Source organism: Myxocyprinus asiaticus, chromosome 40, assembly GCF_019703515.2.
Source record: "Myxocyprinus asiaticus isolate MX2 ecotype Aquarium Trade chromosome 40, UBuf_Myxa_2, whole genome shotgun sequence".
NCBI lineage: Eukaryota > Metazoa > Chordata > Actinopteri > Cypriniformes > Catostomidae > Myxocyprinus > Myxocyprinus asiaticus.
In genome coordinates, this window is record NC_059383.1 from 1,640,604 (window position 1) to 1,659,734 (window position 19,131).

At 38.6% G+C, this 19,131-nt stretch overlaps 1 protein-coding gene across 1 annotated transcript; it reads left to right on the top strand.

The window, feature by feature from the left end:
- Positions 1–5,035: 5,035 nt before the first annotated feature.
- On the top strand, positions 5,036–19,131 carry LOC127430698 (ubiquitin-conjugating enzyme E2 B). Its single transcript, XM_051680668.1, has 6 exons — positions 5,036–5,183; positions 7,673–7,753; positions 8,816–8,841; positions 17,660–17,749; positions 17,842–17,930; positions 18,331–19,131. The coding sequence occupies exons 1-6, from the start codon at positions 5,140–5,142 to the stop codon at positions 18,457–18,459; spliced, it is 459 nt and encodes a 152-aa protein (XP_051536628.1). The 5' UTR covers positions 5,036–5,139; the 3' UTR covers positions 18,460–19,131.

The window sequence follows — 19,131 nt, forward strand, 5'->3', positions numbered from 1 at the left end:
CCCACATATTTCCATCGATCATGGTATAAATAATGGGGGCTTGTTTTGATTATTGGGGGGGGGGGGGGGGGGGGGGGGGATCTACGCCCCTGCTTATAATTAACAGATTTTATTCAGATCATTAGTAACATTTTTTTTCACATGAATTTGACATGTCAGGTTTTTAAATTGTGCAAAGCATTCAGAAATTTAATGTCCAAATAATTAATCATCTGACACTGTAAAGCAAACGAATACAAAAGCAAATTATGCATGAATTGTAAATATATATATATATATATATATATATATATATATATATATATATATATATATATATTATTATTATTATTATTATTATTATTATTATTATTATTGACACATTTTGTTAGACTTATTACCTATCCCCTCAGTCTTCCAAATACAGATCTAGGTTAAACAACGTAAATTATTTATCTTTGATAGAAAAACAATTTTCCTGTGCTGCAGCTGGACTCAGCATGTACTGGTTATCACATTAGAAGAACGTAAAAAGAAAATAATTGGAATTGGAAGGTGAAGTGGTAATGAAATAACGGGGCTATGACGTTGCTGTTATGATGCCAATAAGTCACTGAATTACCCAAATATTATGTAAATGTAAATAATATGAATACATTATGTAACTGGACCATTCTGGGTAAGCTTGGCACTTTAGGAGGACGTTACGATGACATTGTGAATTGGTTGTTTAATGGTAATGAAATCACGGGCCTGTGATGTTGCAGTTAAGTTATCAGTAAGTCACTGAATTACCCAAATACGAATACATTAAGTAACTGGATCATTCTGGGTAAGTTTGGGACATTAGGAGGACATAAGGACGACGTTGTGAATTGGTTGTTTAATGGTAATGAAATTACGGGCCTGTGACGTTGCAGTTACGTTGCTATTTTGTAAGTCATGAAATTACCAAAAAGGACGAATAAGTTACGTAACTTGTACGTCATGTGCTAGTAGGGTTCTGTTTGGCTTGTGAACGGTAACCGCAGTGTCGTGAAAATATCTCTAGTTCCCAGTTGCTGCATCACCTCAGCACCTGACAATAGTGAAGGGAGAAAGCTTTCCGAAACTTCGAATCAATTGCACCAATTGCTTCGCAAAATTATTCGAACACAGCAGTATCCAGATCGGTTCTGCACAGAACTTGCTCATCTCAAATGATCCTATTGATAAACAGGGGTGGATTTGGTGATTTGGGGGCCCTAGGCAAAGTACAGGAATGGGGCCCTCTTTAATGACACACATTTATATCAGTTTCTTTTTAAAGGAGCTGTAAGCCTTTTTTTTATGGAATGGTATGGAGAAAACATTCCTACGTCCTAAAGATATCACTGAAATACAGTAAGTGTCCTGAGACACCGCATCAGTCTCTGTGACAGCACTAGACTGTGCAAACAGCAAACAAAAATGTATCCGCGGTTGTGTCTTTCCCCCTGGTTGCAGGGGCGGGTTTACGATTTCTGAGGCCCCAAGCAACCGACCAACCCGGGCCCCATTTTGAATAATTTTGCTTAAAAAATTACATAAATGTATTTTAAATCATAATTTTAAATTCATCCTATCAGCCGTTGTAGCCAAGTACATTCAAAATGTTTAATGAAATAAAAATCTAGTTAAAGATAATGAATGCATGTTTTCCGGTTTTTCCACAATAAGTTTATTTACATATATTTTTATCAAACTTTTTTTATTTATTTATTTATTTATTTATTTATTTATTTATTTATTTATTTATTTATTTTTGTGAATACGGTGTGCAAAACTACTTCACCCAGCAAGACATTTGGAATTCCATTGTTAAAGTACATATTAATAGTATAACCCAACAATTATTTATTGTTGTCCAGTTTTTCATTATAATATGATACAGTATTATTACTAATACAACATTCGTAACAGTAGGGTGACCATACGTCCTCTTTCTCCCGGACATGTCCTCTTTTTCGGACCTTAAAAAAGTGTCCGGCCGGGATTTCTAAATTTTAAATGTCCGGGATTCTGCTTTAGTTGCATTATGATGTGCATCTGGTCTAATTCTTAATTGTGTGTTTGTGCATATTTGCATTGCTTTAACCCCTCTTTGTAAGTCCCGCCTTCTCACACACCAATTGGTCAATTAAAAGAGGCTTGCAGCAACTATTGGCCAAATTCCTGCCTGTCAATCTCTCCACGAACGCACGAAGCGCTGTTGTGTTCGGCATCAAACAGTTGATTGACAGTAGCAGCAAATGACAGCTGAGTTGAAACAATGCCCAAACGAAAGTGCAAATTTACAGAAGATTTGCACAAAAAATTCCCATGCTTTCGTCCAGGTCGAGATCCGTGGGAAGCAGAATGTATGACATGTAAAGCTGGCACTTATGTGTCAGTTGCTAATAAAGATGCACGTGATTTAGAAGCACACATTAGCTCTGAGAAGCATAAAGAGTCAGCAAAAGGTGAAAGTTCATCAGGTAAATTAACGGACTACTTTTTGCAGCCAGGTAAAATTGTCATCACATTGCTTCATTTTCCATGGCCATTCAAAATAATAGTAATAGTAAATGAAGATACATTCATGGCATCAAATATTTTATTTTAGTACATGGACATTCAAAAGAATGTTGGAAATTTTTGTTTATTTATATATATTATGTTATGCTAATAGAGTGTATTTTTCACTGTATTAAAGTTTGCATTCATAGTACCCCCTGTACATAGTACAGAAAACATTCAGTGTACTCAGAACATTATATCACTCCTCAAGCATTTTTTGCTGAGATTTCCTACTACTGCCTGGTTGTGCCAACTTTCTAAAAAGGAGTGAATAATAATGTCTGACATTTATGCTGCTAAATAAGGCGGAAACACATCAACAGTCTGAGATTTTTTTTTTTTTTTTTACGAGTGTCAACACCCAGATCATAATCATCATCAACACTGTGTATTGGTGACTATGGTGAGTGCTGTGCTCGTGGAAGCACCAGTGGGTGGCAGTGCAGGCAGTGCAGCAATCTGATCCGTTTTGAAAGCAGTGTTACCTTAGGCAGTCTCGATTACTTTTTGTCTCTACACAAATTCAAACCAAACTGAGCTAGCAACAGTGGAGCTTAACTTGTAACTTGCAACAGAGTATATGGTAAAATGACACAAAACTGTCCGAGTGGTTTGGCTCACTTTCACCTGTTTACAAACGTGGGGGGGCGTTGCTTGTTTTGATGGTGCTGAAAACAACTGCAATATCAATCATATCCCTGCTGGAAAATCCAGCTTAAGCTGGTAGCTGTGTTTTTGGAAGATGGTAGCTGGTCCAAGTTGGTCCTTAGCTGGTCGACCATCTTCCAAAACTTAAGCTGGATTTTTCATTAGGGATCAGTGTTGTAACAGTGATATTTAAAATTTCAGCACACATTATTTAGCATTAATGATAATAACAAAGAATATTTGTTTGTATTTTTAGGGGCCCCTTGGCTTCTGGTGTAGGGTTCCCACCTCGGCCCTGTAAAATACCTGGACAACTGATGAATGGTCGAAAAACTTATGATTGGCCATCATATAAGAAATAAATCCTATTATTTTTGATTGTTTACTCCTTGTTTGATATGGAAATTACCACATGTATAGCATATATTTCAATCAAACAATAACATTGGTACACTCAATATATATATATATATATATATATATATATATATATAATATATATATATATATATATATATATATATATATATATATATATATATATATATAGCCTATTTTTAAGATATGGATTTCAATTTCATAGCAAAATTCCAGCTAAATGAATTGTGTAATTTTTTATTAAATTAATAAAAAATAAAACATTCAAAAAGAAATTCTTTTTTTTTTTTTTTTTTTTTTTTTTGCATTTTGCATTTTGAATTTAGTTAAAGATTACTAAATTCAATATGATGGAATTATGTTGGAAATGTGTAAAAGAAAAATCCAACTGAGACTAAGCTTTAGCATTGAACAAATTATACAATCCTAGAAACTTTGTCTTAATTGTTTAATGTTTTACAAGTAAATCAACTAAAACAAGGGAGTGCAAAAATAAAAAAAAATAAAAAAAAAACAGCCCCATATCCATAACCCATTTTAATATATAATGACATACTTTTATTTCTATCAATATTCATGCTAAGATGAATATAGCTATTGCTAAAGCTCAAAAAAAGAAATAAATATGCATTTTCTTTTTTCCTGCTTTGTAGTAAACTAATACAATAAATGTAACAATTTTAATAAATGTTTTAATTAACGTTTATTATACTGGTTTAAGAACAGACCACTGAAAACCCTTAAATGTAGACGACTAATACGAATATCCTATTAGGAATACACACAGTGGCGCCCCTTGGAGGCAAACAGCTATAGTTCTCTAAGAAACATGTTGAATTCAGTGTTTTAAAGCCCATCAATCACCATCCGATACAGTAGACTACTCACAGACATGCAGGTAAACAGTATATCTGGCGTTTTATTTAATCGACTCTCAGTTTCTGCTGCTCTTGTTTTTAAGTACAGAGCATTAAATAGAGGTTTGCGGCTCTTGAGCGTGGCCCACATTCATGGCCATGCTCTTAAGTGCTCATCAGACTAATTTTTACACTTGTTGAGAAAATATTTAAATGGAATGGAATTTTTGTTTTCCAGGACAGATGGCCAAAAACCGGGATGTTCCTGGAAGATCGGGTGGCAACCCTGTTCTGGTAGGCGGATGCCTACCTTTGCCTAGTGCTAAGTCCGCCCCTGTTGATAAACTCAATTGCAAAATGGATATCTGTGGGCTTATGTTCAATGATATGGAAATAAAACAAACACTATACTGACTTTTAAAGCAACTTCCTGTATGGCTAATCAGGTCTGCTACAACAATGTAATACCTTTAAATGATCTGAATTATTATGTGTATTATATATTGTATTTTTCAAGTTATTTATATGAATGTATATTGAATGCATTGCTAATAATGTAAGCAAATAGTCTATGACGTCACTGCGGCTGTTGCCAGCCAGGTTGATGGTGTCACACTTGACGTCATTAGGGCATCGCACCACCTTCTTGAATCTAACGGGTGTCTGCTCGCTTTATGACACAATAAGGCGCTATTAAAGCATGTCCACTCCAGCGAGACGGCGACTCATGAGAGACTTCAAGAGGTTTGTGCCATTTGAGCTTCATATGTGTGCTATGTGTTCATGAAATGTGTGTTTATATGCATAACTAGCCGTTAGCCGCGTTAGCCAGGCCTTCAGCATTTCTGTGCATGTACATGTATTTTGAGCCATTACTCCGTACGTGTTATTGAAAAAGGCAGGAATAAGATGTGTAGTAAGACGAGTGTGCTGATGTCAAACGAGCTTTACTCAGAAGAACTGAATGCAGCTAAGACAGACAAATCCTCACTGAGAGTGCCCACATACAAGTACAAGGGCCATGTTTTTATTTTCTCCCATAGTACCGTGCAATACTATTTTATTCATTTGTTTGCATGTTTCATCATATTACCATGCATTAGACATCTACATCTGTTTGTATTCGTCCAAGTACCTTGTAAATATCATCATACATGAATATAGCAATCATTCTGTGCAGCATATCTAAGTACTGTGGTGTTACCATCAGACACCAACACTATCTTATGGCACAACTGCAGCATTTTTTTGTAAGGGCATTGGAAAATGCTTATGATGCCCCAAAATGTTGTCCGTCCTGGTTTTGAGACACAATAATTTACCAAACCTACAAAACTAGTTCTTTCATCCTGAAAATAATTATATAAAGACATATGTGTATACACACAGCTATTTTTTTTTTTTTCACCATTATCTTTGTGTTTGGCTAGACTTATTGTCATTATAGTGCTGTTTGCTTGTGATCTTCTGTTTATTCATACTATAAGCTATTCTTTATTTGTTACATTATCAAATCTTCTCCATCAGATCTTTCAATGTACAGTGCATCCAGAAAGTATACACAGTGCTTCACTTTTTCCACATTTTGTTATGTTACAGTCTTATTCCAAAATGGATTAAATTAATTATTTTCCTCAATTCTACAAACAATACCCCATAATGACAACGTGAAAGAAGTTTGTTTGAAATCTTTGCAAATTTATTAAAAAAAATAAATAAAAAACCATGTACATAAGTATTCACAGCCTTTGCTCAGTACTTTGAAGCACCTTGGGCACCAATTACAGCCTCAAGTCTTTTTGAGTATGATGCTACAAGCTCGGCACACCTATTTTTGGGTAGTTTCTCCCATTCTTCTTTGCAGGACCTCAAGCTCCATCAGGTTGGATGGGGAGCGTCGGTGCACAGCCATTTTCAGATCTCTCCAGAGATGTTCAATCGGGTTCAAGTCTGGGCTCTGGCTGGGCCACTCAAGGACATTCACAGAGTTGTCCCGGAGCCACTCCTTTGTTATCTTGGCTGTGTGCTTAGGGTCGTTGTCCTGTTGGAAGATGAACCCTCGCCCCAGAGCGCTCTGGAGCAGGTTTTCATCAAGGATGTCTCTGTACATTGCTGCATTCATCTTTCCCTCGATCCTGACTAGTCTTCCAGTTCCTGCCGCTGAAAAACATCCCCACAGCTTGATGCTGCCACCACCATGCTTCACTGTAGGGATGGTGTTGGCCAGGTGATGAGCGGTGCCTGGTTTCCTCCAGACATGACGCTTGCCATTCAGGCCAAAGAGTTCAATCTTTGTTTCTCATGGTCTGAGAGTCCTTCAGGTGCCTTTTGGCAAACTCCAGGTGGGCTGTCATGTGCCTTTTACTGAGGAGTGGCTTCCGTCTAGCCACTCTACCATACAGGCCTGATTGGTGGAGTGCTGCAGAGATGGTTGTTCTTCTGGAAGGTTCTCCTCTCTCCACAGAGAAATGCTGGAGCTCTGTCAGAGTGACCATCGGGTTATTGGTCACCTCCCTGACTAAGGCCCTTCTCCCCCGATCGCTCAGTTTGGCCAGGCGGCCAGCTCTAGGAAGAGTCCTGGTGGTTCCAAACTTCTTCCATTTACAGATGGAGGCCACTGTGCTCATTGGGACCTTCAATGCTGCAGACATTTTTCTGTACCCTTCCCCAGATCTGTGCCTCGATACAATCCTGTCTCGGAGGTCTACAGACAATTCCTTGGACTTCATGGCTTGGTTTGTGCTCTGACATGCACTGTTAACTGTGGGACCTTATATAGACAGGTGTGTGCCTTTCCAAATCATGCCCAGTCAACTGAATTTACCACAGGTGGACTCCAATCAAGTTGTAGAAACATCTCAAGGATGATCAGTGGAAACAGGATGCACCTGAGCTCAATTTTGAGTGTCATGGCAAAGGCTGTGAATACTTAGGTACATGTGATTTTTTTCGTTTTTTATTTTTAATAAATTTGCAAAGATTTCAAACAAACTTCTTTCACGTTGTCATTATGGGGTATTGTTTGTAGAATTTTGAGGAAAATAATGAATTTAATCCATTTTGGAATAAGGCTGTAACATAACAAAATGTGGAAAAAGTGAAGCGCTGTGAATACTTTCCGGATGCACTGTACAAATGTTATTCTTGAAGCTGTTTGTTTAATAAATCGTGGGTAGAATGTGGAGTTGTTTGACAGCATGACTGATTTCACTCAAGTCTGTTTATCTTGTCAGACTTCAAGAAGACCCTCCGACTGGTGTGAGTGGTGCACCTTCAGAAAATAACATCATGCTGTGGAACGCTGTGATTTTTGGGTACGTATATCAGTGGCGATTACTGAAAGACTACACGGCTTCACCTATGATTTCAAAATAAATGGCACAATGACGAGTTCAATATATGGTCAAAAAAAAAATCTAAATTACCGTACATATCACTCTTTGTGCATTTCAAAGTTTTCGATTGATTGGTCAAGTTCTCAAATGGGTGGAACTTAGCGACAAATAGCCAGTAACTCAAACGGGGAAATACGTGATTGACAGGGTATGAAATGTAAAAGCACCTGTCGAGCCCAGAGTGTTCACCGACTATAATTGATGCAAAACAGTTTTGAGCTTGGTTAATTATTTCCATGAAGAAAGTTCACTGTTTGAGCACATAAACTATAATCTAAAAAAATCAATAATTTGTAGAACAATAACCTGTGCTTCTGGCCGCTATTACTGCTGTCAACAGGGCTGAGAAACTAAATTCAAATTTCCACTTAAATATGACTAAAATTCAAATTATATTTGGACTCAAATTTCCGCTTAAATATTACTAAGATTCAAATTATATTTGGACTCAAGCTATATGTACGGTAGTAAAATTCCCAGTGGTATTCGGTTGTGAAGCTCATTTATGGCTCAGACTCTACCTCACTGTGGTAACAGCGTGTACAACGGGCAAAGATCACCACCTGGGGCCATTCACACCGAACCTGCTTTGGTCTCCATCCGTGCTGTTTTTCAAATGGTTTTCATTGTAAACATGCGCTAGGAGACGTCTTGTGCGGGAGCGCTGCGTCTTGTCATATTTGTTCCACTCTGTCTAGCTTTTTTGCACATGAACACGAACTGTCTGAAGTCATCGTCAGTGCTAGGCACACATCAAAATTCGAATTCTACAAATATTGGAATTTCCCATTTTGAGAGCCAAAATGTTGCCAAAAAGGCTAGAATTTAAAAGAAATCAACTGCGCTATAATAAAAAATCGGAACTATTAAAGATATGAAGCAGTTCATGCTGTACATACTGTGAGCCATGTATCATGCATCACTTCCATATTTAGTCAGTAGTTTGTTTTCTCATGACTGTTCCTGTGTACTTCATTACAGGCCTGTAGGAACTCCATTTGAAGATGGTGAGTCAGCCATTCTTCCATTTTTTTTTTATTTTTTTTTTAGATAGGGCAACGTTTATTATGCAGTTTCTATATATGTAGCAAACTTGTTGCTAAGAAATTGTCTTGTATGCAATGTTTCTTCCAGCCTATGCTGAAATCATATATAGACCATATTAAAGATTTGTGTTAAAAAAAAAAAAAAATTCTATTAAAATTTATTTATTGATTCAAATTGTTGACAAAGAAAAACAAAACAAATATACATTGAATCAACATTTAACTCCCTCTATTACCCCTCTGCAATCACCAACCCCACCCCGACCCCCAACAAACATCCCCGTGGTCACACATAAGTACACACACACAAAAAATAATAATAATAAAATAATATAATAATCATACACATCTAAAACTACGCGTCTCTCTCCACAGCCCCTCCCCGAGAGTCCCCCAAAAACTCAAAATAACTGCACCTTTTCCCATCAAATGAATCCCAGATCCCCAGCCTTCTATATGACACCTCCTCGAAAGCAGCCACACTCCCCATCTCCACACACCACTCCCGAAATGAGGGCACTCCAGCCGACTTCCATCCCCTTAAAACAATCTGTCTGCCTGTCATCACACTGGTCAGAACCCAATTTTTTATGTGTTTATCCCCTATTTTGATGACTGCCCCATCGCCTAAAATACAGAGTCTGGGGCAAAATGAAACCCAAGTGCCCAGCACGTCACACACAAAACTCTAAACCTTCAACCAAAATACTTGGATCTTAACACACCCCCAAAAAACATGGGTTGTGTCTCAATCTTCTAATTGGCATCGCCAGCAGGTGGGTGTCTTTAAGACCAAGCCTATACAATCTAGAGGGGGTCCAATAGAATCTTTGTAAAATCTTGAATTGCATAAGGCGCACCCTTGCATCTCTAGATACAGAATTGACGTTTTTTTAGAATCCAAGCCCACACTCCCTCCTCCAATACAAAGTTTAAATCTTTCTCCCATAATCTCTTGATAGAAGTTAAAGTTCCGTCCCCCAGACTCTGAATTAGCAGGGTGCCTCATTACCTTTTCCAAAATCAGTAATCACCACTCCCAGAGTATCTGCCACTTTAGGGGGGTGTATGCTACTCCCAGAAATAATACAGAGCAGATGGCGCAGCTGTAAATACTTAAAGAACTGAGATCTGGGGATCCCAAAATGTTGAAATTTTTTTTCAAAGGATCTCAACACTCCACTCTCATATAGGTCACCGAGCATATTAACCTCCCTCACAATCACTCTGTCCAGCAGAAAGAGGACTTATTAATACATAATTTTGGGTTCATCCATATGCTCGAGGCAACATTTAAAGGAATAGTTCACCCAAAAATGAAAATTTTCCCTCATGAGAGGGATGACGTAAGCTCGTTGGTAAGGTCACGCGTCAAGTGGAGGAGTCGTCAGGAAGCGCGTCATTGTTTACGTTGTTTTTCTTTTTTTATTATTATTTGGAAATTATTTTTTATTTATTTTATATTGTTTTTAAATTGTTTTAACTGTTTTGGTTTGTGAACGGCACAAGTTTCTCTTGTAAACAATGACTCACTTCCTGACTCCTCCTCCACGTGACGCATGACCTTACCAATGAGCTTACGTCATCCCTCTCATGAGCGCACGTCACAGAGATGTACAGAAGCGAACATTTGTAGTTAAAAAATATATAAGTATTGTTTTGTTTCTAAAAATAATCAATTGTTTGCGTTCAGAAGAACTTTATTTGTCGACTGGAGTCGTGTGGATTATTTTGATGCATCCTAAATATGCATTTTGGACAGTCAAAAAATGGAGGATATTCACTTGCATTGTTTAAAGGAGGAGGCCTGAAATGAAATCCTAAAAGTCTTAAATTCTGTTTTGATGAAGAAAGAAATTCAGATACATCTTTAATGGCCTGAGGGTGAGTAAATTATCAGCAAATTTTCATTTTTGGGTGAACTATTCCTTTAAATAAATGTCCAAATTAAACACTCTGGACACTTTTGTTCATACCAAGTGCAAATGCGAGAAAACGGGGTGTAACTTCTCAGATTAGTTTGATAGAAAGGCTTTGCAATGGCAAAATAGGGGCAAGAACTTCCTGTTCAATACAAAACCAGGGAGGGGCTCTCTCAGGTAGAAGTGACCAATGAGCCAAATGTCTGAGACCGAATGCATAATAATAAAACAAAATCTTGGGTAGGCCTAGCCCACATTTGTCAATTGGCTTATGTAACTTATTGAAATGTAATCTGGGACGCATACCATTCCAAATAAAGGACTTCCCTATGCTATCAAATTCCTTGAAATAAGAGAGGGGGACATCTACAGGGAGAGATTGTAGCAGGTAGTTGAATTATGGAATACAATTCATTGAATTGAATCATTGAACATTAACCTTCCCAATCATAGATAAATGTAATGAAGCCCATCTGCCAACATCGCTCGAAAACCTTTTTATTAAAGAGTCCAAATTAACTAAATCACACAAATTTGCTGGGAATAAAATGCCTAAATACTTAATGCCCTGTTTCGGCCACTGGAAGACGCTCAGCAGCAAAGCCGTCGCTGGGCAGTACACTGTCAGAGCCAAAGCTTCGGATTTAGACCAATTGACTCTGTATCCTGAGAACTTAGAAAAGGAATTAATAATTATGTGGAGGCAAGGCATTGATCTAGTGAGGTCGGAGATGAATAATAAAATATAATCTGCGTAGAGCAAAAGCTTATGCGCCATACCTCCTACCACCACCCCTGGAAAATGACCTTCCTTTCTTATCGCAGGTGCTAATGGTTCCAGGGCAAGACAGAACAATAATGGGGAAAGAGGGCAACCCTGCCGTATGCCCCTATCCATAGTAAAATAATCTGAAATTAATCCATTTGTTTGTACTGCTGCTCCCGGTTGTCTATAAAGTAACTTAATCCACCCAATAAAAGTATTCCCAAATCCGTATATTTGCAAAATCTTAATCTCTTCTTTTACGTCTAGTTGGATCAGGGAAGTTGAACGGTAACTCTTACACTCGCTTGGATCTTTGTCCTTTTTGAGAATCAGACTGATCCGGGCTTGTGTCATGGTTGGAGGAAGCTTTCCACTCTTTAATGATTCCGTATAAACTTCTAACAAAAGTGGAACCAATTCAGCTGCAAAGCCTTCTGGCCCCAGAGCCTTGCTTGTAGGCAAGGCCTTATTTGCCTCGCCAAGCTCTTCCAAGTTTATCTCAGAATCAAGAAAATTATTTTGCTCAGTCGTCAGTTCAGGGAGTTCTAATGGTTCCACAAAGTTTCTAATATCTTCATCAGTAGACGAACACGTGGAACTATAGAGATCAAGATAGAATTCTTTAAAAGCATTATTAATATCAATGGCAGTGGTAAATATTTTACCACCAGCAGATTTCACTGAGGGAATGGTAAAAAAAGACTCTCTGCTTTATATATCTAGCCAGAAGCTTCCCTGCTTTGTCACCCGACTCAAAGTATGACTGTCTTGCCCTGAATAGCCAAAAGTCCACCTTCCGCGACAAAATAGTATTATATCTGTATTTCAGTCAGGTCAATTCTTTGAGGCCATCAGACGACATTCGGCATTTCAGCTCTGCTTCGGCACTTTTAATATTCCCTTCCAACTCCACGAGTTCTCGTGCTTTGGATTTTTTGGTGAATGAGGCTTACTGTGTGACCCGACACCTAAAAACTGCCTTAAGTGCCTACCAAGCCACGCCCACAGAGGATACTGAGGATCAGTTGGTCTCCATATAAACATTGATTTCAGCCTTTAACATTTGTTGGAATTCAGGATTTTGCAAAAGGGATACGTTAAAGTGCCAACTATATGATTTCTTTTTCTCCGTATGTGGCAACATCTCTAAACTCACCAGGGCGTGATGTTTCCAATTGAGCAATCAACAACAGATGAAATATATATTATTATCTAAGTCCTAGAAAATATATAAAATATATATTCTAGAATAAATCTTATGGACTGAAGAAAAAAATGTATAGTCCCTACCAGATGGGTTCAAAAATCTTCAAATATCTATAAGACCAAGATTTTACACATCCTGTGAAGTGTCAATGTTGCTCTAGGGGGCTTGCACACTTTTGCTTCACTATGATCAAGGATTGAGTCCATCAATAGATTAAAGTCTCCTACCAATATTATATCATGAGGGGTGCCAGCGGCTTGCAACATCCCTTCAAGATCTATAAAAAAAGCCCTGATCATCAGCGTTAGGTGCGTAAATATTAGCCAAAATCAACCTTTGCCCCTGAAATTCTGCTAAAACAATAATGACTTTTCCTAATTTATCTTTAATCTGTTTGAGACATTTGAATTGTAGATGCTTACTTATCAATATAATGACTCCCCTGCTCTTACTTGAGCCAGAACTAAAGAAAACATGTCCACCCCATATCTTCCCAAATTTTTCAGCTTCCTGCGGGGAAAGATGCGTTTCTGGAAGAAACACTATATCATATTTCTTACGCTTAAGAAAAGAAATAACTTTGTGTGGCATGGGGGACGTGGTCATGTGTCGGTCTGCGGGAGAGGGAGAGTGGTAAGGCTCATCACCTGGCTCATAATTATCTCTAACACCTGTCTCTCATTATAGTGATGGTGGAGGGAGACCTAAAAGGCATGCCAGAGCATCAGAGAAGGGAGAGAGAGTAACCAGAAAGCACAACAGCCGAGTGTCTGAGAGTGTGCTACATTTTGTTACCTTTATGTTTATAACGACGGTTACTGTTGTTTGTGTGAAGGAAAAACTGCAAATTAAAGAACTGACCTTGAACCTGCTTCATTGTCTCCTGACTCCTCCATTGCCCCAAACTTAGAACCTTTCTACACCTTCCTTCTTTTTATGGGGTGCCCCAACCCATTCACATTCCACGTGGAGAGAGACAATCCACTCATATTAACATTTTGACATATTAGAAAAAATAGATTGTGTGTCAAAAATAAAATTATAAAGACCACATTCCAACATTAGTGCAAAAATCAAACCCCAAACTTCCCCCCGAACCAAACAAACAAAAAAGAAAAACATGCACATTAAACCCACGCACAAAAGCGCCAACTGGCGTCCATCCTTCTAAACTCAAACAGTCCATGCACACCTATGAAAGCGCCTGTGACAAATTTGCCGTCAGATTGCTCAAGTCCGGTGTTTCTATACAAATTTCGTGAGACAGAATTGCACAACAGAAGAAAATCTATAAAACAAAATCCAGCCAATAGGTGGGATAAACACAAAGAATGTGTAGATTCATCCACATAACTGTCCCGAAGCTGGGTTCCTCCACAAAACAAACTCCAGCCTCTAGCTGATCACTCCAATGTCCTGCAAGAAATACTCTACAAAACAAACTCCAACCAACAGGAGGCGTAAGCACAAAGAACATGCAGATTCATCCACAAAACTGTCCCGAAGGAGTGCTGCTTCATAAAACAACTCCAGCCGCTAGGCGGAACCAGCACAAAAAGAAACAAAAAAGGCACCCAGTTTTCTCGAATAGTCAAGTCAGTGCTCAGTGAGTCAGGCCCACTCGGCTGCAACATGAGAACCACGAATAACTTACTCAGTCATTGACTTTATGAAGGACAATGCTTGCTGGGGACATGTAAATATTTTGCGGCCATCCTTAGTATCTATTCTCAATTTGGCCGGGAACATCAGTGCAAAAGCGACCTTCCATTGATGTAAGAGTTTCTTGCATTCTTTGAATCGATCACGTTTCTCTCTCTAGTCGAATTCGCAAAGTCTGGGATCAAGAAAATTCTGTGGTTCTTCCAAGAAAGCCTTCCTTTACTCCTTGCCTTGCGTAACACAAGATCTTTATCGAATGATCTCAGAAATTTGGCCAGAATCGATCAGGCCTGTCTCCCTCAATGGATCTCCGCGCCAGAACCCTGTGAGCTCACTCGATTTCCAGCTTGTGGCCTGTTAAGTCGAGCAGACTCAGAAAGAGCCCATCCAGAAATTTCACCATATCTCGACCTTCTTCGTCTTCAGGAATTCCAACAATTCGGACGTTATTTCGCCGGTTACGATTCTCCAAGTCTTCCAATTTTTCCCAAAGACGCTCCAAATCTACTTTGGTGACTAGCGGATTAGCAGCTAATTCCCTCTCCGATGACTCCAGATAATCGATCCGTTTATCAACCTCTGCCACTCTTGTAACCATATCAGTGAATTTCGTCTCCATGGCAGTGATCGATTGACATCTCAGCAACAACCTTCACCAGCATTGCCAATACATTCAGCAATTCACACCGAATCTCCTGGTCCGTGGCCTCGTGGGGGACATCTGCTTGAGCACCTAAGTGTCTTTAATGTCTCCAGAGCCAGAGGATTTTGAATTCTTTGACATATTGTCTTCCTAGAACAGTTATGGAACAGGGTGTATCGAATCTCACCGGTATATGACATGAAAAGTATTAAAACTAGCAAAGTGCGCAGAGCTTGCTGTTCACACGTCCGAACATCACATGGCATCACGTGACTCCTCCCATTCTTTCATTTCTTTTTATTTTTTTATTTTTATTGAGTGGAAAGTAGACACAGACATGGAGCATGACATAACAATTGACAGAGTCATACAACCCGTTCCACGAAGTATCGAACTTCCACATATATATTCTTTTTTTTTTTAACAACAACAACATAAAAAACAAAACACAGAGGGATAAGAAAACCATAAATATAAAAGGGGGATAAAGACTATCTAAATTCAATCATCAGGTAAAGTACGTAAAGAATAGAAGTATGTTATAAGGGGTTGCCATTTATCATGAAAGGAGACAGATCTATCAAAGCGAGAGCATCTTTTCTTCTCCGGTTTCAAGAAGTGCATCGTGTCCACAAGCCACTGCGAAGTGCCAGGGGGTTCGGAAGATTTCCAGAGAAACAAAATTCGCCTTCTAGCCAATAAAGACGTAAAGGCGAGCACATCTAATTGAGTTGAGGAAAACTGAGTCCAGTCCTTAGGGACTCCAAAAATGGCAGTAGTAGGGCACCTATTAACTTTAAATATTTTAGTCATAGTTTCAAAATAACTGTTCCAAAAATTTCATAGCTTCAGACCAAAAAAAACATATGACTTAGATTACATGGTGAGATGGCACCTATCACATCGATCATCAGCATTAGGGAAAATCGCAGAAAGCCGCGCTTTGGAATAATGAACCCTGTGCCATATTTTAAACTGTATGAGCCCCAGCCATGCACATATAGAGCTAGAATGAGTTCTTCCCCCACCATTCCTCCACAAACCTCTCTCCCAACTCACATTCCCAGGCATTTTTAATTTTAACTATGGAGCAGTCCTCTAATTCCATTAACTGATAGTAAACCTTGGAAATAAGCGCCTTATGAGAGAAGCTCGAGGAACTCTTCCCAAACGAGCTTGGGCGGCAAGCACGGAAAATTAGGAAGTAGAGAACATGAACGATGCCTAGCCTGAAGATATCGAAACAGGTGGGACTTTGGCAGCTCAAAGTCATAGGACATCGTATTATAACTGTAAAAGGTGCCATCCTTAAAGAGGTCTCTAAAACATTTTAGTCCTTTATCACGCCACACCTTAAATACAGGGTCCGTACTTGAAGAAGGAAATGAATGGTTCATAGCAACTGGCATTAATGAAGAGGCAGAATTCAACTTGAAATGCCGCCTAAACTGGGACAATATCTTAAGAGTAGAGAGGACTACAGAGTTATTAGAGAAGCGTGCAGGGTTAATGGGCAAGGGGGCCGTGAGTAAAGCCTGCAGTGAGGTAGAAAGACAGGAGTTCACCTCCAGCCGACACCAAGGAGCAGTTGATGAATGAAACCAGTAGATAATCTTATGAATATTAGCCGACCAAAAATAAAACTTAAAATTGGGTAGTGACAGCCCACCACTGATTTTACCATTTTGAAGTAATGATCTCCGAATTCTGGGCTTTTTGCCATTCCACAAAAAGAAAAAAAGCTATTTGGTAAGAATAGGGGGATGCATTGAAATAAGAAGAGAAACTTCGGAAGAACATTCATTTTCACGACATTATACCATTAATTAGGGATAAAGGAAGACTGCGCCACCTTTGCACATCAGATTTAACTTGAGCCAGCAGCGAGGTATAGTTTGCAGAAAAGAGAGATGAAAAAGATCTGGTGACATTAATCCCAAGATATTTAAACCCGGACCTATTTAACTTAATTGGAACATCAGTTTTTTTAAGACACAAGGCCTGCTGATTAACGGGGTAACACTCACTCTTTTGCAAATTAATTTTGTAACCAGAGAATGAACCAAATTTACTCAACATAGATATAATTGACGGGATGCCCACAGTAGGGTTACAAACATACAGCAATAAATCGTCAGTGTAAAGAGACATTTTAACTTCAATATTAGAGTGAGTGATTCCCTCAAACACCGAAGAGGACCGCAGAGCAATTGACTGGCTCAATAGCCAAAGCAAACAGCATGGGGGAAAGCGGACATCCCTGACGTGTTCCACGCCCTAATTTGAAATATTCAGATCATGAGTCATTGGTGTGTACAGATGCCAGAGGTTGAGCATACAGGAGCTGCACCCACGAAATAAAGGCCTCCCCAAACCAAAATTTTCTAAGCATGGCAAAAAGGTACGGCCACTCGACACGATCAAAAGTTTTTTCAGCATCTAAAGCAATTACCACCTCAGGAACAGTAGAGGTATATTTAGAGTAAATTATATCAAAGAGGGTACGGATTTTGATCAGTGTGGAATGCTGTTATTTGCTTAATGTTCAATTTTGGCTAAAGATGTTATTTTTTCTGCAGGAACTTTCAAGCTAGTTATTGAATTTTCAGAAGAATATCCAAACAAGCCTCCTACAGTTCGCTTTATCTCCAAAATGTTTCACCCAAATGGTGAGCTGTTAACAGTTCAGTAATAAATGCTCATGAATTTTGTAGTGTTTCTTGCACACATTGAATATTAATGATATTGTGTCATGTATTAGTATATGCAGATGGCAGTATATGTTTAGACATTCTGCAGAATCGCTGGAGTCCCACATATGATGTTTCCTCCATACTGACATCCATACAGGTCTGTGACAGATTTACACCTGCATTTGCAGTCACCACATTCACTTTGTATTATTAATTTAGCTCACTGTATTAACTACAGTTTAAATTAGCATTTTGTTTTCTGCAATGGGTTATGTTTGATGTGCATATTTTATGTATTATTTGTCCAATATATTTTAAATACTTTCTTGTCACAGCAAGAAATTGCACAAGTCATGCTAATGGCAAGTGTGTGGTTTTGGTAAACTGTTTTGACTGATTTCAAAGAAGAAAAAAAGAAATTGAGACATTTTAAGACCATACATTTTTTTTTTTTTTTTTTTTTTTTTTGCATTGTGAGATTATTTTCTCCCTTGGAAATTTGTGTTTTGCAGTAGAAAGATTCCATTATTCAGTAATTGTTATGTGATTGTTTTTAGTCTCTGTTGGATGAGCCGAACCCGAACAGCCCAGCGAACAGTCAGGCTGCACAGCTCTATCAGGAGAACAAACGTGAGTACGAGAAGAGAGTGTCTGCTATCGTAGAGCAGAGCTGGGTCGACTCGTAATGTCACATCAGCAAACATCTCTGACAAGTGCCACCAACACTCAATTCATACGAAGAAAACCAACAATATTTGTGTGCTTATTTATTGTTTTGAACTGCATGATTAACACAATTTGACATGTACTACAGTTGGATTGATGCAGTTGATGTTTTAAAGGAATGCCGATTGTTGGCAAAAAGTTCCAAGTTATTCTCCTTACTAATATATTTCAAAACATCTCAAGATGCTTCAACTTATCAAGGGTTGACAGAGAAATCTTTGAAAGATTTTACACGCCAGGGGCGTGGCCAGAAGGGTGTCACGGGGTGGCAGCTGCCATCTTAAAAATGAGCTTTGCCACCCCAACTCGGACCTAGCTCGTATAGTGGAGAAGGTGCACAATGGCTTAACCCGGCACAAGTGCACAAGGTTTTGCCACCCCGTGAGTAAAATCCTGGACATGCCCCTGACATGTGTTTGTGCTTCAGATTCAATAAGAGGGTATGTACATATAACACACTGAAGTTGGACACAGTGGTTACGGTCATTTTTCAAAGAATGTGTGGATATCTGGATGACATGTTAAAGGATTGCAAAGTTAGTGTTTTGAAGTTAGTTTTTGTGAATTTGTCATATAAGAACATTTATACTTCTAATATGCTGTATAAAAAAATAAATAAACATTTTTTCAGA